Below are 24,491 nucleotides of genomic sequence, written 5' to 3' on the forward strand. Positions count from 1 at the left end.
CTCAGTTATGTCATTTTTAATGCAAATATGACATTATTTGACCTAACCCTAACCTAACCCTACCCCTACCCTTACCCCTAACCATAGCGAATAACAAAGACATCTCAAACAATGTCATCTTTGCATTAAACATTACATAACTGAGCGAATGACACTTAATGACAGTTGTCATAAACATGCATAAAACCTCCTTCATATTCATGACATGTGTCATGTCATAATTATGAAGGTGCCATGTCAGTCTTATGCACACCCCTTCAAGTAAAGTGTTACCAGTATTTGCAATTAAAGGACACAGGACACATGCAGCGGCACTTTCTTTTTGTAGTATCGCCATTCTACCACTAGATTCTCTGCGTAAGCATGCTCAGAGTTGTGCTTATATTTACACACATTCCTACGTATTAGTACAAGCTGGTAGATCCCACATTTTGCATGAAACTGTTCTTATGCACTCATTACGCACACATCTGTGCATACGCACTGTTGATAAATGAGGGCCCAGGTAATCAGTCAGTGTTCTTTAATTTCTCCTGTCTAAATTTAAAGCCCAGTACACACGTAAATCAAGATAAAGGGCTACTTTGTGTCTTTCTTTGTGTTACCGGTGATGTATTAGCATAGCCGTCCTCTATTGTGTTGTGGTTAGGGAACACTCCCTGCCACAGGTTAGCATAGTGCTGCCCTGTGGGCATTAGTTTATTTCCCCATGGGCACAGCCTAAGAGGGGCAGAGAGAATATGTTAAAAAGACATTAAAATGGACAAACAATGAACAAAACACACACACACACGCGCACCTATCCTGCAGTCCTCCTCTACAGGCCAACTCCCACTCAGCTTCAGTAGGAAGTCTGCGTTTGGCCCAGTGACAGTATGCCTGTGCATCACTCCATGACACATGCAGCACAGGGTGATTTATCCTAGATAAAAACACAGAGATTATGTTTAATAATATGACTTCTAAACAGGTATATGACTTGAAAACATATCATATGATTAAACAGTATAATTGGTGTTGTATTGCAATCACTCACTATTTGCTCACGTGGTATTGTTTAAATACTTTTATTTTATTTATTCATTTATTTTTTTACCTGTGCTCTATGGTTGAATCTGGTCCTTCTGGGTGTCTCCAGTCTGCACCTTTCACTGGTGACCACCAAGGAGCAGCAGCCACCTACTGACCATGAATATACAAACTGAAGTGCAGCTTAGTTATCTATAAATGCACATTCTGGCTATTCTTGGCTATATATTGAGATTAAGATCTCTAGCTCTTTTTCTAAAACAAGAGTTCATGGAGGCACAAAGAGACAGGCTCATTACTTGACTATATTTGTAGTTAATTTTTAACATTTCCCGTCTTTCCAAGACATTCTGTTCTACGGCCCCCTCTTAAATTAATTTCAATTCAGTGTTACCCACGAATATATGTGGGTATTGACAAATAGGATGGACATGATTTTTTTCAACATTTAGGTTAATTTATTTGTATGTACAAACAGTAATATAGTGAAATATTATTACGTTCTAAAATAAAATGCAATTTATTCCTGTGATGGTAAAGCTGAATTTTCAGCAGCCATTTCACCAGTCTTCAATGTCACATGATCCTTCAGAAATTATTATAATATGCTGATTTAATACTCAAGAAACATTTCTTATAATTATGAATGTTGAAAACACTTGATATTTTTGAGGAAACCGTGATACCCTACCATTCAAATGTTTGGAGTAAGAAAGATTAAAAAAAAAAGAAAAGAAAATAATACTATTATTCAGCAAGGATGCATTAAATTGATCAAAAGTGACAGTAAAGACATTTATAATGTTAAAAAAGATTTCCATTTATAATACATGGAAAAAATAAAGATTAAAATAAAAAAATAAAGATTGTCCATTTATAATAAATGCTGTTCAAACTTTCTATTCATCAAAGAAATCTGAAAAAAAGTAACATGGTTTCCATAAAAAATATTAAGCAGAAAAAACTTTTAACAATGTTTTCAACATTGATAAAAATAGGAACCAGCCGAACCACTAATAATAAATGAGCAGCACTAATAAAAATTTGAACAATTTCCCAAAGATCATGTAACATTGAAGACTGATGTAATGGCTGCTGATCACAGAAAGCAACATTTTTAAATATATTTAAACAAAAAATTACAAAACAGCTACTGTTTTTCTCTTTGATCAAATTGTAGTGTAGTGTACAAATATGTAAGGAAAATGTATGGCCAGCAGGCAGTTGACCATTATTGCAATATAAAAGAAAGAAAGAAAGAAAGGCCTTGCAGTGTAAATATTTTGTCCAATACTACACTAACAACATAGTTAACAACAGAATTAAAAAATGTACACGTTTCTCACCGCATGTGACAGAGTGCTCTTCACCTCCTCACTCAGCAGTCCCTCAAAAACAAAGGAGTCTCCAAAATGCTCAGCCTGTTGATACAGGTAGCTGATTGAGCGAGTATGTATATTGATTATTTGTCTTATGGCCCAGTAAATGGTTATTTACCTCTGTGATGTAGCCTGTCTGGTTAGTGAAGTGTTGGAACTGCTGGTTTGTGACTTCATGCTCTTCAATGTAAAAAGGGTCCAGCCTCACTCTCCTCTGTGGCCCCTCTCCATCCTGTGGTATTCCTGGGTCTGTTCCCATCATAAACCAACCTCCCTGCAGCAGCACCAGCTACACACACACAACATTCAGATGTTTTGCTTAGTGTTTAAAACAATAATTTCTCAAATAATTAAAAAATACTTCTTCATCATCATATATTTTAAAACGATTATGACCTTCATTCTTCCACGATAAGTTGTTTATAGCCCTATGTCCTCATGTTTTAGATGTAGAGTACCACATTTAAATGCAATGTACTTTAATGATTTTATTGTGCTTTTCTGTTCTTTTTTGTAAAAAAAAAAAAAAAAAAAGGCAGTCAATGAAACAATAAAAAACTTTACTCGTCAAGAATATGATAACTGCAAACATAAGTGATTAACTGAACAAACCTACCTTACTGCGTATATCATGCTGTGTCTTGTGTGGGCTTTCGTTTGCTGTTTTGGAGTATATATTTGCACCATCCTGATGTTCCAGTTTGTTTTCATCACTTATATCAACGGTGACATCCCTTTTCAGTCCCTGACAACCACAATCCGTGCTCTGTGACTCAGACGACTGCTGTTCGAGCACGATGTCGCCTATATCACTACTAAAATGCAGAGAAATAAACCTAAAGAACTATTCAAAGTTGAGGCCATAGCCAGTTTCAACTCTGTTCCTGGTGAACTGCAAGTCCGGAAGAAGTCATGTGATCAGTCAGCTGACATGTAGATGCCGCTATGCACAGAAATTATGGAGTTCACTGTCCTGGACTCATCTAACGTTTAAACAGCTCTCCGTTTATGTTCTCATTCATCTCAGTTGCAGTTACTCAGCTAGCGTGTAACATTTGCTTTAGTCACCTAGTTGTGCCGCTGCCGAAATCGGAAACCTACAGAAATCTGTGACTAAAGGTCGCTGTTCATTAAATGTTCGTGAGAGGACGCGCCAGGCGCTCGTTCACATAATCTTGGGGGAGCCTGTTTAAGTGATGAGGAGAAACAGGTTCATTACCAGTGTTTGGGGGTAACACATTACAAGTAATGCGAGTTACGTAATCAGATTAGTTTTTTTCAAGTAACATAAAGAAATTATCTTTTTAGACACGCTGTCTGGGTGCTATTGCTTGCTCTGTAATTATTATTTTATCATTATTATTTTACTGTTTGTGTTTTAATTTGATACTTTGATTTTTAATTATGTATTGAATATATGAATAAAACGATCCATTTAATCTGGAATTATTATATTTAAGACATTATTATTATTATTATTATTATTATCATTATTATTATTATTTTCAGGACAGACTGTCTGTAATGCTTCTTAAATTAACTCTGTTTATGTCTAAACTTCTCACTTCTTTATTTTTTAAAGCATTTTGGTCTGATTGCTCTGATGTGGACAGCTGCAGATAGCAAGCAGGTCCATTAAATCTGACAGAATAGGATGTTTTTCACATAGAATGGCTTTTTTGCTTTTTTTTTTTTTTATTCACTCTGGTGATGTCTAAACTTCCATCTCTGTTCCATATGTTAGAAAGCATTTTTTTTATGTGAACAGCAACATTCATACAGCAGGGTCACCAAATCCAACAAGGCAACATAACAGGTTACTGAAATCTGTTACCTCCTTCTGTTTCACACAGAATGGATTAAATGTTTTCAATATTCACTCTGGTGATGTCTAAGTTTCTATCTTCTATATTTTAGAAATAATTTTGGTCTGATGTGAACAGTTGCAGATATACAACATATTCACAGAATCTGACAAGGCAGCATATCAGGTTGCCAATCTGTTTCTGCCATCTGTTTTACACAGAATGGCTTTAATCAATGTCCAGATTCACTCTGGTGATGTCTAAACTCCCTGACCTAATGCCCTGATAAATGAGCTTGATTAATACAAAACATCTCAAAACTTTGCACAGCTTTTCAGATGCTGCCTTGCTGCCAATGACATGGAAGTTGGTATAATGGGGGGCATTTAAGGCATCTCCAATAGGCTACTGCTGACATTTCTCAGCTGATTTTTACTTCACATTTGTATGGTAGCTACCTTTGCATACATTTAATTAAAGTAGAGATGCTTATGATTTAGACCATATTAAGCCATTTTGATAAAACCGTGCACAAAATTTAAAACGGTAGTGGTGCAAGTTTATTAACGCCATTAGCAGACGAATATTTCCAAATGTGTTACATCACTCCCCGGTCACCCTACTTACACATTTTTGCATATTTTGGCTATAAATAGGCTATATATAGTCTCTATAGACTGTTCACAAGAAGAACAAAATTTTAGCCAAATGAAAGGGAAATTCTGGGTCTTGAGTTCTTGAATGTCGCAGAATATTGAAACGACCAGAGCGTAGCACAACTGAAACACAATTTCCCAAAACCCCATCGTACTCCACTGTTTACAGAGTCACTCGGCAAGCCGAAAAGAGACGAACATCGGGGCGATGGACTGCTGCTGGACTCTGTGAAGAGTCGGGATATTAACTTTCTCAAAAAGAGGACGAAACATTTGGGAAAATACCGCGGACACTTTTGCTCCAACTTCGTCGGAGAGAGGTGAGAGAGAGACTACACAAGAATAAATGGACTACTAAGAGTTTTGTTCATGAATTATGGTTCATTAAATATTTATCTTATCTGCGGGAGAGCATCGCGCTCCTGCTGAACCCGCCCCTAGGTTACAAAAACTGCCATGAGAAACTCGCATGTAGAAAGATTAAAAAAAAAAAAAAAAAGCTACAAACTCAACGAGGAAGACAAAAGTGTATCAGTTGGCCAGAGCTGATGTTTTATACTGTTTAACGCAATAATCCAAAACAATGTTATGATGAAGTTAAGAAGAGGTCTGGTTCCGTGAGTTTATTTAGGGCATGCATGCAGTACAGATGCGTTTGCTGGAAAAAGTTAATAATGGCTACATGCTCGGTGTTATTTCTGTCTTTTTCGTTTTGACATTGTTGACAGGGGTAGAAAATTGAATTAGTTTCTGTTGTCAAAGACGGACGATCTGCTGATGTTCAACAGATAAAATGGCACAGAATCTGCATTACGCTTGCAGCAGCATCAGATGAAGCTGCAAGTAGCGCAATAAGTACAAATACATACATTTTCATGTAAAACGAACAGTTTTTTTGTATGCTTTTTGCTTTGTAGGTAGGCTACATAGAAATTCACATGCAAATCCCTCCTCCGCACATCCGTACATCTCTCTTTCTCTCTGCATATTAACCGTTTGGTTGTCTAATAATTTGTTAATCAAATCTAGTAGTTACAGGAAGAATCTGTGATGATACAGTCGTCATAGGAGTTACATGGAACTGTAACAGACAGTACAGTATGCTCACAAATCCTGTTTCTACAGTAAACCTATTTTTTATATCAGCCGGGTTATTCCTGTTATGCAGTACATTTCCATGTCTCCATGCCTTAATATGTTGGATAAACAACAATTTTTAATATGAACATAGGAATAATAGGGATAGTGTAGAAGACTGAAAATGTGTGTTGCCATTTACAGAAATACTATGAGAGAAATAATATGGCATCTATTTTTGAAGTATTACGTTATTACAGAATAAGTACTTTCAGATAACAAAATCAGTGTATTATTATTATTTTTATTATTTAGCACTTAGCATTTTGGCATGTTTTGCTAGTTGCAAATGTAACACTGAATGTATGTTTTTAGTATGCTATTCCAATGCACTGGACTTGGAATGGGTGTCCAGTCAGTTAAATTAATAAATAACTTGCCAACTTGTAATTTGCCAGCTTCTGGTGATCGAAACTGAGTGGAGGAATGAGATTTAGGGATGAACTGAATTGGAACCGAGAATGTGAAAAGGCCCATGCTATATAAGCATTAGATAATAATATATATTTAGGATGGATTCAGCTTAAACTATAATAACAAAAGAATGAAGATCCATGCAGCAATCAGTTTTAGAGTCCTCAACTTGTTTGTCTTTTTTCACATCATGGGTTACTGATAATTTAATATTTAATATTTCCAATCACATGTTGTTATTTAGTTCATGCAGTGAGCCACTTGTGGTTTAAAGCCAATTATGCTGTCTTTGAAGACATTAAATTAGTTTAGACTTGAATATTCTTCCTTTGTTTTAAACATTCTGTTTATAGAGCTCTGCAGAGCTAATATTTTTTATGTTTTCTATTTGAAACGGCTTTGTTTCTGTATTATGTACTATAGTGAATGACACTTCTAACCACACATTATATGTACAGTACTGTATATTGCTTTACATTCATAAATCTACAGGCCTTTTAATGGTTAGAGCTGCTGTTGGGCTTGTCTGTTTAATGATAAACCTGCACACAGACCTTGTCATAACCTCTGAACTCTGCAGGTGGTGGAGTGGTTGCCATGATGGATAAAATGTCAAGTTTCCTGCACATTGGGGATGTTTGCTCCCTTTATGCTGAAGGCTCTACCAGTGGCTTCATAAGCACTCTAGGGTGAGTTGATTGACACTGACTGTTGTGATAAAATGGTTTGAAATGACATGTTCATAAAATTTAATTGAAAGCAGATTAGTGGATATTATGAGCAGGGTATTTAAAATGGATTTGTTCCAAGAGTGATTATTACAGCAAATAAATTATTAACAAGCAGAGCCAGCTCATTTGTTAAAGGTCCAGACACTCTTTTCCTATTAATTCCTTAACATTAACCCCCCTCTGTTTTTTGCTGTCAAAAATCTTAAAAGAATAGTTCACCCCAAAAAATCTAATTTACTCACCCTTTGTATGAAACTTTGGAAACTTGTATGACTTTATTTCTTTCATGGAACACAAAAGGAGATGTTTAGCAGAGTGTCCAAGATTTTTAAAACAAACTTTTCATTAAAAACTACACAATTTTTACCCCCTTCATCAAACAAACCTATCAAATGACTTCAGAAGACTTTTAATATAGTGTGTGAGTCATGCGGAGTACAAAAATTCCTCCTATTGTGTTCCTTGGAAGAAACCAACGTAATACAGTTTTGGAACGATATTATTGTCAAACAAATCTTTGAACGCATAAATCAGTGTAGAACAGTCTGATCTCTTTTCTGTGGACGTTTACTTTGCTGTGGAAATTGTTACCAACACAGAAAGTGCAGATCTACTTAGTCGAAGGACTTGAAAAATTAATATACTTCAAAGGCTGCTCACAAGATTGTGTGTGGTTGAGGCTGACTGCCCTCTAAACTCCCCACATCACTCAAAATGCATCTGCTGGTGACATTGAGAAGCTACATCAGGAGTAGGTGTGTGAGTGAGTACATTTATACATCGTGTGTGTACTGGTTTCCATCAATAGTTGGCTACTGAATATTAAAGGAATAGTTTGTCTCAAAATTAAAATCCTGTCATTAATTACTCATTCCCATGTTGTTCAAAACATATGTGACCCTGGACCACAAAACCAGTCTTAAGTCGCTGGGGTATATTTGTAGCAATAGCCAAAAATACATTGTATGTGTCAAAATTATAGATTTTTCTTTATGCTAAAAATCATTAGGATATTAAGTAAAGATCATGTTCCATGAAGATATTTTGTAAATTTCCTACCGTAAATATATCAAAACTTCATTTTTGATTAGTAATATGCATTGCTAAGAACTTAATTTGGACAACTTTAAAGGTGATTTTCTCAATATTTAGATTTTTTTGCACCCTCAGATTCCAGATATTCAAATAGTTGTATCTCGACCAAATATTGTCCGATCCTAACAAACCATACATCAATGGAAAGCTTATTCATTCAGCTTTCAGATTATGTATAAATCTCAATTTTGAAAAATTTACACTTAAGACTGGTTTTGTGGTCCAGGGTCACATATATTTATTACATTTATTACATTTTACACTATATTCCTAGTCCTTCGAAGCCATACATAGTTTTTTTTTCTGTGAGGAAAAGACATTAAGTCATGATTCATTGCTAATCTTCCCCCCATCACAGCTCTTAAATTTCATACTCACTAGTGCATATACAAAGTTGACACATCATGAAATGTGAAACAAGCCATTTTTGCATTAGTGATAACCACCATTGGTTGCTGTAACCAAATTTGATTAAAACACAGAAAAAACAGTAATATTGTAAAATTCTATTACAATTTAAGATAACTGTCTTCTATTTTAATATATGTTCAAATGTAATTTATTCATGTGATTTTCAGCAGCGATTACTCCAGTCCTCACATCTCCATACTCCAGTGTCACATGATCCTTCAGAAATCATCAGCTGATTTGGTGCTCAAGAAACATTTTTATTATTATCAATGTTAAAAACAGTTGTGCTGCAATATTTTTGTAGAGTTGCTGCTTTGAACAACATAAGGAACTATCCCTTTAACTTTTATATATTCTCTATCGAATGCATTTATCTCAATAACTCAGCCCGGCTGATAAATAAGCCTTGCGCAATGTGCTTGAGTCTGTGATGAAGAGAAGGAGAGGAGAGATAATTGTCTGATGGTCAGTGGGCCCCCATAGAGAGGAATGCGTACTATTTCCTTCAAATATAAACACACACCAAAGCAAAACGGAAGCATGTGATGGTTCATTTTATGTTGTTATTATTTCATGAATATATTTTTTTCTTGGGTATGCATTCATTTCCAAGAGATCAAACTTATCTGGCAGAAGATAAACGAGCAAAACTGACTGGCATTGAAGGAGGGACCTGAACTATATCATAGTGGTTTGGTGTGGGGAATTAAACACACACCAAAGCAAAACGGAAGCATGTGATGGTTCATGTTGGTTTATGTTGTTATTATTTCATGAATATATTTTTTTCTTGGGTATGCATTAATTTCCAAGAGATCAAACTTATCTGGCAGAAGATAAACGAGCAAAACTGACTGGCATTGAAGGAGGGACCTGAACTATATCATAGTGGTTTGGTGTGGGGAATTAAAAAAAAACTTTTTAAGGACCAGTAAGCAACACCCTGGCAACCACCCAAAACACCATTGTATTAGCAGTGTGAGCATTGTGGCAGCAACTTTTCTCTCTCAAAAAACAAAAAAAATGTATTTTGTTTTTTTGTAATCAGACACTCTTAAACACTATGGTTTTTATACGAGAGTGTGTTCTACATTCCTCCAATGACCCCAGAGCTTTTTGGTGTTTTATCATCCCAATCTTCAGAAACTAGAAACAGACCAGATTCTCTCTCTCTTTCTCTCTCTCTCTCTGTCAGTCTGTCTATCTCTGACTCCCCCTCTCTCCTTATTTGGTAAGACTGGAGTTCTGCTGGAAAGAAGAAGTGCATTTTCACTCTTATGACTGTAGCACTTTTCTTATCACTTTTGAAAAACTGTGTTTTCTGTCATACTACATCCTCCTGAATTTATGCACATTTTTTGATTAAGTTCTGTTGAAAATGTTAGAAGTTTTTTTTTGCATCTGATGTGAGGAGACTAGTCCTTTTTTAAAACGTTATGCACATGTATGCTCAAACCACACAGACAGAGTATACATATTGATTTTCATACTGATTTTCGTCCTTCCCTTTTATGATCACCTTGTCATCCTCATCAGCAAGTTTTGAAAGCTGTATGTGTGTTTAAAACAGTGTGATTGTGTGTGTGTGTGTATGTGTGGTGTTCTGTTTGTCTGTGCTGGGATGAAATGTGTGTTCCCTCTCTCTCTCTCTTTCTCTGTCTGTAGACTGTCTTTTCAGACTGTGTCCCATGAACAGATACTCGGCACAGAAACAGTTCTGGAAAGCTGCCAAACCTGGAGGAACCAGCACCACAGATACTGTTCTGCTCAACAAACTCCATGTGAGTGCAAGCTGAGTCTTTCCTTAGCCACGATCATGATCTGTTTGTTTATATTAATATAGGGAATTCCATTGGCTCCTTCAGAATAATGCTGCTCATAATAGCTGGTCTAGAATTAGTATCCACAAATTCACAGATGATTGGCTGGTGGAAACACATGAACATACACAGTCACAAACCCTTTAGTAACAACTATCCTGAGGTACAACATTACATTCAAAATGAAACGGTGGTAGTGACAGATGTTTTCTTCTATATTGCGACATACATCCAAATGAAACAGTTGATCAAATAGAAAAAAATGTTGGGTGGGGACTTCCTTCAGATTTTGACTAGATGGAGACCGATTATGAATGTGAGCTTGAAGTCGATTGTCAGAAAGGAACAGGGTTTAAGCAGTCTAAATTATTGGAGAAGTCCAGCACATGTTATGACATTTTGGTTAGGAATTTGTGAGGTAAAAAAAAAAAAAAAATCTTTAAAGGCAGCAAACATGGAAAAAGAAAAATTAATTTCCAAGAACAGGAACTGGTTAACATTAAATAATTTTTGTTTTATTTCATAGGAATATACTGCTATTTTTTAATGACTGTCAATTAGGGCTGGACAATAATTCAATATCAATATGTATCGTGATATAATTTTTTTCAATAACGGTGATATGATTTTTAAACACATTTCCGATATTTCGATATACATTACCAGTGTTTCCAATACATTGATTTATTTGTGGCGTTTGACTTCGTTGAGATCGCGAGCTGTGTGTGTGTGGATTGGGCAAGGCTAAAAGGGCGTAATGAAAGTCTCAAAATTCAAATTAATCAAATAGAATCTACTCAGAAGAGATGTAAATGAATGCACGTGTGTCGCCTGATCCACAAATGCACATTTTAATCGCTACATGCACAAATTATGATACTTTAATACAAACTGTAACATTTGTATTCACAAATATGTCTCTATTTGAACAAAATGCTGCACATTAATGTAATTCTTAACTCTGCAGACACCGGTTGAAAAGCATTTGTTTCAGTGTAGTGACGCACGTTTGCGAATTTTTCGAATCGTGTACACGTTAATGAATTGCACTGGGCCTTGTTCGTTGGTAGTTGTGTGTGTGGGGGACGTGAAATGCTGTAAACTGCGAAAATTAAGTCTCAAAATCCAAATGAACTGAACAAGATTGACTCGAACTAGACATCAATTAATGCACGCGTGTCACCTGATCCACATATGCATAGATTCCTTTTTGCATGAGCAATTTATGATATATGAATGCAGAACAGAACATTTTTATTTGCAAACATCTCTTTATTTGTACAAATTGCTGCACAATCATTTAATCCCGAATTCCACAGACTCAAATTGAAAGGCATTTGTTTGTGGTTAGTAAGATACATGTATAAAATGTATGCAGTGCATGGATAATTGTGCATGCATCTATTGATCATTTTGAGTCTAATATCATCCCATATAAAAGCGCCTCCTGCTGGCAGAGAATGAGTTTGCATTTTCAATAAGCCCGTCTCCAGCAACATTTCCAGTTTTTGTTGTTGTTAAATTTTTTTTGTTTTCTGCAGCGACTCGGACCACTTTTCATACAATTTTTTTCTGGCTGAAGCACATTTGTTTCAGTCTATAAGAATAATCAGCAGAATAATCTATAAGAATAATAAATGCAGCCTTGGTGAACAGCTAAAATGTGATTTATTCCTGTGATCATAGCTAAATTTTCAGCAGCCGTTACTCCAGTCTTCAGTGTCACATGATCCTTCAGAAATCATTCTAATATGCTGATTTGCTGATTATCAATATTTAAAACAGTTGAATACATTTTTTTTTCAGGATTCTTTGATGAATAGAAAGATCCAAAGATCAGCATTTATCTGAAATAAAAAAGCTTTTGTAACATTATACATTATTCCATTCAGTATCATTTTTATTATTTTTTGGGGGGAAAGAAATGATAGAAATTAATACTTTTATTTAGCAAGGATGCTTAAAATTGATCAAAAGTGATGATAAAGGCATTTATAATGTTACAAAAGATTTCTATTTCAGATAAATAGTGTTCATATCGATATCGGAATTATATCGTATCGACCGAAATTAAGAAATATATCGTGATATAAATTTTGGCCATATCGTCCAGCCCTACTGTCAATGAATAAAGATTCATCGTCATCCAACATCCACCAGCAGAGGCTAAAAGGGCCATGTTAACCAACCAAACCTTGAGCTCTAAAACGTATTTACTATTGAGGAATTATAAATTTACCTTAGATCATTGGAAACTTCATCTTACGTTGTTTGCTGTATTCATGCACAAAGATAATGTCTTTTTAAGGAATGATAACATTATATTTTTAAATCAAATTTATCAGATTAATTTGTATTTAGTAGATTATGGTTGCATCAAAAACAAGTTTATTCAAGAGTGTAAAACATTCCTTTACAATTTACTTCAATATCCGCATTTAAATCAATATGCATTTATTTTAGTTGTCTATCATGCTTATAAAAACAAATCATGCTTAATTCAGTTGGATAATTATCAAGATGATGTAAGTTATTTATGTGATTGCTTGGCTAAATTGGCCAACCTCCTAGACTTCATGGCTTCAGCCTGCAGTTGGTTCTCCCTCTGCTTATGACCTTATATATACACAGAATGAAGAAAAGTTGCTGACAATTAAAAAAAGATGTGCTTGTAAATGAAACAGATTGTGAAGAATGCTCTGTGGGCCACCTGAACAATGTTACAAGATGTCAATAAAGAGTGCAAAGTTTGTTTACTACTCAACAGATTTTTTTTTGGAGGACGGTTAATTAAGCAAGTACAGTATATTTAGCAACATCTCTGAAGCTCCCTCAGATGTTCTGAAGAGCAATAGTCACTGCATGTGCTTACGTGGGTTTCTGGTGTTCATGTGGGAAATGCAGGTTTGAGCCTGGCCTGCAACATGTCAGGATCACAATTTTTTAATTTTTCTCTCATTCTTTTATTTCTTACTATATGTTTTTTTTAGCATGCTGCTGATTTAGAAAAGAAACAAAATGAATCGGAGAACAAAAAGCTTTTAGGTACAGTAATTCAGTACGGCAACGTCATCCAGGTAAATCTCTCACAAACACATGAGCACAAATATTACTTTAGGTAATATTTAAATTGTCTGTATAATACAGAACACTTAATATGTAGAAATTCAGAATATTTAGCAGTCAAATTAATTGTGTACTTGTTCACACATATTTACAGCTTCTCCATCTGAAGAGTAATAAGTATCTGACGGTAAATAAGCGCTTACCGGCTCTTCTTGAGAAGAATGCCATGCGTGTAACCCTGGACGCTGCAGGGAATGAAGGCTCGTGGTTCTACATCCAACCCTTCTATAAGCTCCGCTCTATTGGAGACAATGTGAGTATAACATCAACCTCTGCAAAACAGCCACTGTAATCTTGATTATTAATTTGATTTATCGTGTAGTCCTGCTTCTTGCACTTACATAAACACCCATTAGAGTCCCACTTATTATGTTTTGTGTGTGTTAATGTGTTTTCAGGTGGTCATTGGCGATAAGGTTGTGTTAAACCCTGTTAATGCCGGACAGCCACTTCATGCCAGTAGCCATCAACTTGTGGATAATCCAGGATGCAATGAAGTAAAATACACATATAAACATGACTATGTTAACAATGGAATACTAGTGTATTGCATACTGTACAGTACAGTGGAGGTCCCCCTTGATAGAAATCACGGTCCTTGGGTGGGGGGTCCTTGATAGGATCAAAAGGTCACTTTAGCGTTGACAATTAAAGGGGAACGCCACTGGTTGAGGTTGAGAACCACTGCTCTATTCCATTATATTTTTCTCTTTCAGGTGAATTCAGTGAACTGCACTACCAGTTGGAAAATTGTTCTTTTCATGAAATGGAGTGACAACCAGGAGGTTGTCTTGAAAGGAGTATGTTTCGTGCACATCCACACTGCACAAACAGTGAACTTCACGTTTATTTTTTAAGGCCTATATTTGACTGGAATTAATATTTATGGCCTTTTAATGAAATACATGTTATCAGGGTGATGTGGTGAGGCTGTTCCATGCGGAGCAGGAGAAGTTTCTAACATGCGATGAACACCGAAAAAAGCAGTATGTCTTTTTGCGTACCACCGGGCGCCAGTCTGCAACCTCTGCCACTAGTAGCAAAGCACTCTGGGAGGTAGAGGTAAGTTTAGGACTCAACTTTGTGAAGTTGAACAGATGTTTTTGTGAGTGTGATTCTACTGGTTTGGGAACCTAAACAGATGTTTGGATGCTTTTCAGGTGGTTCAGCATGATCCCTGCAGAGGCGGAGCCGGCTACTGGAACAGTCTCTTTAGGTTCAAACACCTGGCCACCGGCCATTACCTTGCTGCAGAGGTTAGACTGATATGTTACCTAGAATAAGAGTTCACACACAAACACACATGCAAATACATCAAAGTGTGTCTATTTAGAGAGCTTGATGTTAGCAAGAGCAGAGAACGTGATTTGCGACGTTTATCTAATTGTTCTCACCTTATTGTGATCAGGTAAATCCAGACTATGAAGAAGAATGCCTGGAGACCCGTTCCTCTGTGAGTGTGTGTTTGAGAGCGTGTGTGGCTGTGTGTGTGTGTGTGTGTGTGCTTCTCCCCTTTTAACTGAGCTTCTTATAAATTCATAGTGTGAGCCATTTGAGGGTCTCTTTACCTTATTGCTCTCATTTCAACACATTAGTTTAGACAAAGCAGAGTGTCATCTTGAATGAGACGGTGACTGAGCCGTTGATCAATTTTTTTCTCTCGCAGCTGGATTCGGAGCAGGAAGTGATGCGAGCACGTGCACGTAACCCTCAGGATAAGGTTATGTACACACTGGTGTCTGTTCCTGATGGCAATGACATATCATCAATCTTTGAGCTTGACCCTACTACTCTGAGAGGCGGAGACTCACTTGTGCCAAGGTACAGCGAGATTGTGACTTCTTGTGACTTCTGATTAAGTACATATATATTAAACAAGCTGTATTTTGGATTGTGCTTGTCAGAAACTCATACGTGAGGCTCAGGCACCTCTGTACCAATACATGGGTTCACAGCACCAACCAGCCAATAGATAAAGAGGAAGAGAAACCGGTCATGCTCAGAGTGAGTGAGTTTCTGTCTATGTATGACTAGCATTGGTTTATGGATTCTCTGAAGTGTGTCTCCTCCACTCTGTATTTGTGTCTCAGATAGGAACATCTCCTCTGAAGGAAGATAAAGAGGCTTTTGCTGTAGTTCCAGTATCTCCAGCTGAAGTTCGTGATCTGGATTTTGCTAATGATGCAAGTAAAGTCTTAGCTTCTATTGCAGCCAAACTGGAGAAGGGCACTATCACCCAGAATGAGAGGAGGTAGAGTTTACATCCATCTATTCATTCATGTGCACATCCGTCCATCCATCAATCCATCTGTCTGTCCTTCCATTCATCAATCCAGCCAACCATCAGTTTGTCTGTCTGCCTGTCCATCTTTTCTTCAGCCATTCAGTCACCCATTAATTCAACCATCTGTCTGTCTGTCCTTCTGTCCTTTCACAATTTATTCATCTTATCTTTTTATTAATCCATCCATCCATCATCTATCTATGTGTCTGTCCTTCTCTCATACCTTCCTTCAGCTATTTAATCTTTCATCCATTCATCCATCCATCTGTCTTCCTTCCATTCTTTCTTTTAAACCATTTATTAATCTTTTTATTCATCCATCCATCCATTCATCCATCCATCTGTCTGTCTTCCTTCCATTCTTTCTTTTAAACCATTTATTAATCTTTTTATTCATCCATCCATCCATTCATCCATCCATCTGTCTGTCTTCCTTCCATTCTTTCTTTTAAACCATTTATTAATCTTTTTATTCATCCATCCATCTATCTGTCCTTCCTTCCTTCAACTATTTCTTCTTTCCATCCATCTATCCATTTGTCCACCTATTCATCTATTTATCTGTCTGTCCTTCTTTCCTTCAGCCATCTAGCCATCCATTCATTCGGTCATCCGTCTCTGTATTTGTCCTTCCATCCTTCAATCATTTATTCATCCATTTGACCATTTTTACATTCATATTCCCATCTTTCTTTACTTCTTTTGTTCTTTTCATCTATCCATCTCTCCTTTCTTTTTCTATATTTTCCTTTCTTCCTTGCTTCCTTGTTTCATTCATTTATCTGTCCATCCATAAATCCACTCACCTACCTGCCCATCTGACCTTCCTTCCATCCATTTGTCTGTTCATTTATCTGTCCATTTGTCCACTTTTCTTTCATTCTTTCATCATCCTTTCATTCATCCATCTGTCTGTTCATCTATGATTTATTTCCATTTTTCTTTGATTTCCTTCCATTTCTGCCTTGTAATGATACAGTAATATTTTTTAACCAATCCATCTTTATGCTAATTCTTTAAATCTTCTCACACTTACAAAAACACACTGTGTCCCGATGACTCTCTTACACAAGGTCAGTGACAAAGCTGCTGGAGGATCTGGTGTATTTTGTGGTGGACATTCCCAGCAGTGCGCAGGATGTGCTGGAGATCACAGTCAACAAACCTAACAGAGAGCGGCAGAAACTCATGAGAGAGCAGAACATACTCAAACAGGTACTTTTTATATCACATCTTAGGTTTAGTTTGAAATCATCTCACTAACATTTAAATGACCTTTTATCTTGTGCTGTGATTGACCAGATATTCAAGCTGCTGCAGGCCCCATTCACTGATAGTGGGGACGGCCCTATGTTGCGACTGGAAGAGCTCGCAGACCAACGTCATGCACCCTTTCGTCACATCTGTCGGCTCTGCTACAGAGTCCTACGTCACTCACAACAGGACTATCGCAAAAATCAGGTAAACTAAACTACTAAAATAAATGCAAATCAAACTACGCTATCGCTACTACAAAATACAGTCACAACCCCTTATACTACATGCACTTGTGCACTTGTATACTACATGTGCAATATTCCCCCTTTCCCCCTCTCTAGGAGTACATCGCAAAGCAGTTCCGCTTCATGCAGAAGCAGATAGGATATGATGTGCTTGCTGAAGACACTATCACAGCCCTGCTGCACAACAACAGGAAGCTTCTAGAGAAACACATCACTGCAGCTGAGATAGACACCTTCGTCAGCCTGGTCCGCAAGAACAGAGAGCCCAGGTGTGCGAAAATATATCTGCATGAATGTTCTTGGTCATTTACATTTATTCATTTAGCAGACCCCTTGAGTTTTCTTTGTCCCTGTATCTCTAGATTTCTGGACTACTTGTCAGATCTGTGTGTGTCTATGAATAAATCCATCCCTGTCACACAAGAACTCATCTGTAATGCTGTCCTGGACCCAGCAAATGCAGACATCCTCATCGAAACCAAGTACAGCCCCTACTCTGACTATTATGCTATGTACATATTTAGAGCAATATACAGTATACTACCGTTCAAAAGTTTGGAGTATGATTAAAAAAAAAATGAAAATTAATAGTTTTATTCAACAAAGATGCATTTAACTGATTGAAGACATTATTAAAAATGTATTTCAAATAAATGCTGTTCTTTTGAATCTTCTATTCATCAAAGAATCCTAAAAAAATGTATCACGGTTTCCACCAGCAGCACAACTGTTTTCAACACTTATTAGTAATGAGAATTGTTTTTTGAGCACCAAATCAGCATATTAGAATGTTATCTGAAGGATCATGTAACATTGAAGACCGGAGTAATGACTGCTGAAAATTCATCTTTGCCATCACAGGAATAAATGACATTTTAAAATCTATTACAATAGAAATAAAGCTAAAAATAAAAAATATCCAAAATAAAATGTATTAATATAATTCAGCAAGCACAATATCGAACAGGCAGGCACATGATCGAGGGAAAATCAAAACATCCCATCAACACTGATTCAAACCAGAAAGTGTGATGAAATGCATGAAGCGTTATAAATAGTTAGCCCATGGCTAGACGTCTGTGAGTGTATTATTGAGTGAATGTGTGTGTGTGTTTGTGTGTCAGGCTTGTGTTATCACGGTTTGAGGTGGCAGGAACAGTGCTTGGCGAGAGCACAGAGGAGGAAGAGGAGGATGAGGAGGAGGTATGGTTGTTCTGGAAGGACAGTAGAGGAGAGATGAAGAGTAAGAGCATCAGAGAGCTTGCACAGGATGCCAAAGATGGACACACAGAAGACCAGGAAGTTATTAATTATTACAGGTATGCACACACACCTACACTTACATGCGATGCGAGGAAATAGATGCAGAAATTTAATAATAACATCTCCTGTCAGGTATCAGCTGAATTTGTTTGCACGGATGTGTCTGGATCGGCAATACCTGGCCATTAACAAGATATCAGCACAACTGGATGTGGATCTGATCCTGCGCTGCATGTCAGACGAAGACTTACCCTTTGACCTCAGAGCCTCATTCTGCCGCATGATGCTGCACATGCATGTAGACCGTGACCCTCAGGAGCAGGTTACCCCTGTCAAATATGCTCGGCTGTGGTCTGAAATCCCTTCACAAATTGCCATTGATGAGTAAGTGGTTCACTTTAGAAACAGCGAACAGTGAAAAGCCCATTTAGTGAGTGGTCTGTTCATCAGCCACTTGTTTTTCTGTTTCTTACCAGTTATGATAATGATAGGACATCACGCGATGAGGTGAAGGAGCGCTTCTCTCAGACGATGGAGTTTGTGGAGAATTACCTGCGAGATGTTGTGTGCCAGAGTTTCCCGTTCTCAGACAAGGAGAAAAACAAGCTCACTTTTGAGGTGTGTCACCTCATGAAAATTTGTCAATTTACCAAAACGTTACATCACTGTATCTTTACTATTATTTGTACATTAGGCTCATTATTTTTGTATAAAATATATACAGTATATATATATCCATCCATCCATTCATTTTTAAACCTTTTTTTTAACTTATTACAAAAAAAGATTTGTCTGATAAAATTAACAATGCCGTGTTTCTGCGGGAAGCTGCATTTTATTAAAAAAATGTAAAAAACTTAGTAGGTTTTTTTTTTTTCAACACGCATTTCCACTTTCCACTGTCTGTTCTATAGGTGGTGAACCTGGCGAGGAACCTTATCTATTTTGGTTTCTATAACTTCTGTGACCTGCTAAGGTTGACCAAAATCCTGCTGGCCATCCTGGACTGCATCCATATCAGCACTCCCTTTCCCATCAAGCTGCCTGGAGACCGTGGCAAAGGTCAGAAACACCACTAGCTATAGAGTTAAAAAAATAGCTTTCACTTCAAGTAAATACATCAAACTGTTTTACTGAAAAAATTGCTTATGTGAAAGTGCTCTGAAGTCTTTATCTGACCACCTCTATAGGAAGTAATGTGATGCGGTCCATCCATGGGGTGGGAGAGCTGATGACACAGGTGGTGTTGAGGGGTGGGGGATTTCTGCCAGCCACCAACCACAACCCTCCCGACAGAGAAGTTAAATCAAAGAGTGAACCTCAGAAACAAGACATACTGGTGATGGACACCAAACTCAAGATCATTGAAATCCTACAGGTGTTAAAACACATCCTAGTCCATAATTAATTGGATTGTAATGTTCCGTTTAAATCATTATTTGAGAAATTTGTGGGCTGAATGCCTGGTAAATACCAAACTAGTTGTGTATAAGTTAAAAAAAACTTTATTGACTCTCTCATTTTTTATGTAGTTCATTCTAAATGTCAGGTTGGACTACAGGATCTCCTGCCTGCTCTGTATCTTTAAAACAGAGTTTGATGAGAGCAACTCTCAAACAGAGCCGTCTGTAAATCATGACTCTCCTGCCAGTGTACAAGGTAAAATGAGCAAGTGTGTGTTTGTGTCAGTATCAGCTTGTATGGTAGGGTGACCATACGTGCTATTTTTCCCGGACGCATCCTGGCCAGGATTTCTATATTGCCTAAAATATCTAGGGTTTGGCTTTGTTTGTGTGTGCAGACCGATCGGTGTATGACATCGGTTCCTTATGTTTTCGAAATGCTCTCAAGGTACTTTGAATCAAAGCAATATAGAAATCCTGGCCAGGACGCGTCTGGGAAAAATGGCACGTATGGTCACCCTATTGTATGGGTAAAATGTTGTCTGAATAACCACTGTCTTTGTTAGGTGCGCTGGACTTTGAGCACATTGAAGAGCAAGCGGAGGGGATTTTCGGAGGAAGGTAAGAAGGTTGTGCTCTTTGATAATTTGTCTTATGTTTGTGTGCCGTATGTGTGTGAATCTGTGTGTGTTTGTGTATCTAGTGAAGAAAACACCCCACTGGATCTTGATGATCACGGTGGCCGGACGTTTCTGAGGGTCTTGCTGCACCTGACCATGCACGACTATCCTCCACTGGTGTCACGAGCCCTTCACCTCCTCTTCCGACATTTTAGCCAGAGGCAGGAGGTCTTACAGGCCTTTAAGCAGGTATTCATTCATAGATTCATCCATCCATTTCATTTCATCCTTGTCAGTATTCAGTTTTACACAGTATTTCTTTTTGTTTTGTAGTAGTTTTTGTCTTTTGACAAAAAGAAAATTGTCTTGTCATATCAATTTTAGTCAATGGCCAAAATGGCATGTAATTTTAGTCAATGAAAATAGCATTTTATTTAAAATTAAATAAAATTATTAATCTAATTTAGACTGTCATTGGGTGATTGTGGTTTATTTTTTTAAATAGGGATGCAACGAATGTTCGGCAACCTAAATTATTCGGCCGAAAATGGCAAAAAAAGCTCTTTCAGTGTTCAGCTGAATAAGCAAAAGACAGAATAAATTGTACTGAACAATGACGTGACACGATCAAATAGCAACCAGCGTAGAGCGAGAGGCGGGTGCTCTTTATAATGCAACAAACATGCCAGCAGTGTGGAAGCATTTAAAACTGCAAAAATCATTACAAGCACTGACAGCGAGAGACTGTTTAGTACTGATATTGCATGTCTTCGATGAGAAGAGGAAGGGGTGATTGTTGCTGGTTACTGTATGAGGATTGAAATCGTGAAATGGTTTTAAACAATTAGTAAATAAACTGCAGAACATTATGTTTTCTAATACACCCACGAATTGCATGTATTCTGACAGCCCTGCACGAACTTGCCACGCTATCTGTTTGTTAACCAGGGTTCAAAGTCCAAAGCGCGAGGAATATCTGCGCTGATACAGTGTTACTTGTCAGTTGCTCAGTCACATTTTATGAATTTTTACAAGGCATGATGTGACAATGTGATACGTGCTACGTATTCGTGATGAGACTCATTTATAAATCTGCTGTTGTCAACAAAAGAAACATTGAGGTCTTCCTGTGCGTTTCTGCCAAAATAAAGGTTGAGAAAAAGCAAGAACTCCATCAACATTCATAAATGTTAGTATTGTAATTTTACTGTTGTTCTGTAAAATAAAATAAAAAAGTAAGACAATAATAATGATAATAATAATTACAACAGCTCTGTTAATACATTTATTATAACATTCACACATAGTGTTCAAATTAGGATCTGTAATATTTTCTAATGTTTTGAAAGAAGTCTCTTCTGCTCAGCAAGGCTGCTTTTATTTGTACAGTAAAAAATGCATGCCTGATTCAAGAAGTGGGTCTGATGGCCAAAAATATGATTTTACTAACTTGTTAATCTTAAGCTAAATTGTGCTTTGTTGGTATAATGTCTGCTAGAATGTAAAAAAATGTTCAGTGTTAAATATTTTTAAATTGTTGTTTTTTTAATTGATGTTTTCTTTGAAAAGCAAGACAAAACAGTAAAAAGCACATTTTGTCTATTTAATTTATGTAATGGTGAAAAAAATTGGCAAAATACATGGGGAAAAAAAACTCGAAAAACCGTGTTCTGTATTCGGCCTTCGGCCCAGTGTTTCATTTTGTTCGGCTTCGGCCAAGAATTTTCATTTCTGTGCATCCCTTATTTTAAAATTGTAAGAATTTTATTAATTGAAAAAATATTTACATATTTGTAATAATTTGAATTAATTGTCTTATTGATGACAAAATAAAAAAAGCCTTTGTGAACAAACCTTTTAATGAATGAATGAATGAATGAGGTATTTATATAGTTCCTTTCTATGTACTACTGCGCTTTACAATCATTTCGGCGGGTCTCTCCTCACCCACCACCAGTGTGCAGTATCCTCTTGGATGATGTGATAATGAGTAATAATGGATGAGTTTAACACTTGTGTTCATATACACATGTATTCATGAATCTTTTACCATATATTTCATATCATGTATTGGTTCTTTTTATTGTTTTATACTTGTATAGTGTCGTGTCATGTTGTGTACATATGAATAGTAAATGGGATTTATTTATTTTAGGTTCAGCTCCTGGTGACCAGTCAGGATGTGGAAAATTACAAACAGATCAAGTCAGATTTGGATCAGCTAAGGTCTATAGTAGAGAAATCAGAGCTGTGGGTGTATAAGAGACAGGGGTCAGATTCAGGGCTGGACACTGGAGAGGTCGCCACTGAAGCGCACCATAAGGTCAGGATGTGCTCCTGTTGTTATTTGTCCATAATTAACTAAAAAAAAAACTTTGAAACGCTAAGAAGCACTTTTCAGAAATCTAGTGAATGATATTATGATTGGATATTGGATATTATGTTATTATTATATATTTTTCTGCTCTAACAGGGTGTCGTCAACTCAAGTAGATCAGACAAACCCAAAGTGGAGAGTACCAGCAGCTCAAACTACAGAGTCGTGAAGGAGGTGGAATGTGTTTATGTTTTATGGAATTTGTAGGTTTTGACAAGCAAGTAGAATGTTCTGTGAAGTATATCTTATGTTTGTTGTTATATTTGTGTGTGTAGATCCTTCTGAGGCTGAGCAAACTGTGTGTTTTGGAGGGCATCTCTGGCAAGAAGAATAAGAAACAGCAGCAGCGGCTCCTCAGGAACATGGGAGCTCACAGTGTAGTCCTGGAACTGTTGCAGATCCCTTATGAGAAGGTGTGTGTGAGCCTTTGTGTAACTGAAAGGGTTAATTAATCACTGATTTATGTGTTTACATGTGTTTTTGTTGACATTTTAGGGGGAGGATGTTCAGATGCAAGAGATTATGACTTTAGCTCATCAGTTCCTTCAGAATTTTTGTGCTGGAAATCAACAGAACCAGGCACTTCTACACAAACACATTAACCTGTTCCTCAACCCTGGGGTGAGAGCATGAATACATAAACACACATTTGTATCTGTGCATTTCAGCTGTTGAATCCTCTGTCCCTGGCTTACTGTTTTTAGATTCTAGAGGCGGTGACCATGCAGCATATCTTCATGAATAATTTCCAGTTGTGTAGTGAGATTAACGAGAGGGTAGTGCAGCACTTTGTGCACTGCATCGAGACGCACGGACGCAGTGTCCACTACCTCAAGTTCCTCCAGACCATCGTCAAGGCTGAGAACAAATTCATCAAGAAATGCCAAGACATTGTCATGGCTGAGGTCTGTGGGCCAGATGAACAATTTTTGAGATTAGTGTTTTTAAATACTAGTCCCACATTGCTACTTTTCCGACCTATTCTCCTCAGACTAGTGAAGACTGTTCTTATTGAAATGATTTGTGTGTACTTAGTTGGTGACAGCAGGTGAGGATGTGCTGGTGTTCTATAATGACCGGGCGTCTTTTCAGTCATTGGTTCAAATGATGCGTCTTGAGAGGGAACGACTTGATGAGAGCAGTGCACTCAGGTATAGAGGTTTATTGTCCTTGTTTCTACTCTATTAATACTTCAAAATGTAAAAAACGCTATTTTAAAAATGCAAATACTATAAAAAAATACAAATAGAATATAATATACTGTAATATAACCTAGTATAAATAATTCGCATTTTATGTAGTAAAATTACATTATTTAATATATAATTAAATATATAATTACATAAATTATAATTACTTTAAATAATTCGTAGTAAAATTACATTATTTAATATATAATTAAATATATAATTCCATAAATTATAATTACTATAATTACT

At 36.8% G+C, this 24,491-nt stretch overlaps 1 protein-coding gene and 1 pseudogene across 1 annotated transcript in view; one reads left to right on the top strand and one right to left on the bottom strand.

Annotated features, from left to right (window-relative positions):
* Positions 1 to 7,019, bottom strand: part of LOC107667304 (sulfatase-modifying factor 1-like) — a 10,641-nt gene extending 3,622 nt beyond the window's left edge. The window contains exons 1-7 of the mRNA XM_016458944.1: positions 6,975 to 7,019; positions 3,025 to 3,252; positions 2,527 to 2,697; positions 2,376 to 2,450; positions 1,097 to 1,179; positions 800 to 922; positions 606 to 720 (exon numbers count right to left, since the gene is read on the bottom strand). Coding sequence (XP_016314430.1) covers positions 606 to 720; positions 800 to 922; positions 1,097 to 1,179; positions 2,376 to 2,450; positions 2,527 to 2,697; positions 3,025 to 3,252; positions 6,975 to 7,019 — 840 coding nt within the window. The remainder of the gene's footprint in view (positions 1 to 605; positions 721 to 799; positions 923 to 1,096; positions 1,180 to 2,375; positions 2,451 to 2,526; positions 2,698 to 3,024; positions 3,253 to 6,974) is intronic.
* Positions 5,074 to 24,491, top strand: part of LOC107667305 (inositol 1,4,5-trisphosphate receptor type 1-like) — a 35,852-nt pseudogene continuing 16,434 nt past the window's right edge.

This window comes from Sinocyclocheilus anshuiensis, unplaced genomic scaffold (assembly GCF_001515605.1).
Source record: "Sinocyclocheilus anshuiensis isolate Anshui unplaced genomic scaffold, SAMN03320099.WGS_v1.1 scaffold964, whole genome shotgun sequence".
Classification (NCBI taxonomy): Eukaryota; Metazoa; Chordata; class Actinopteri; order Cypriniformes; family Cyprinidae; genus Sinocyclocheilus; species Sinocyclocheilus anshuiensis.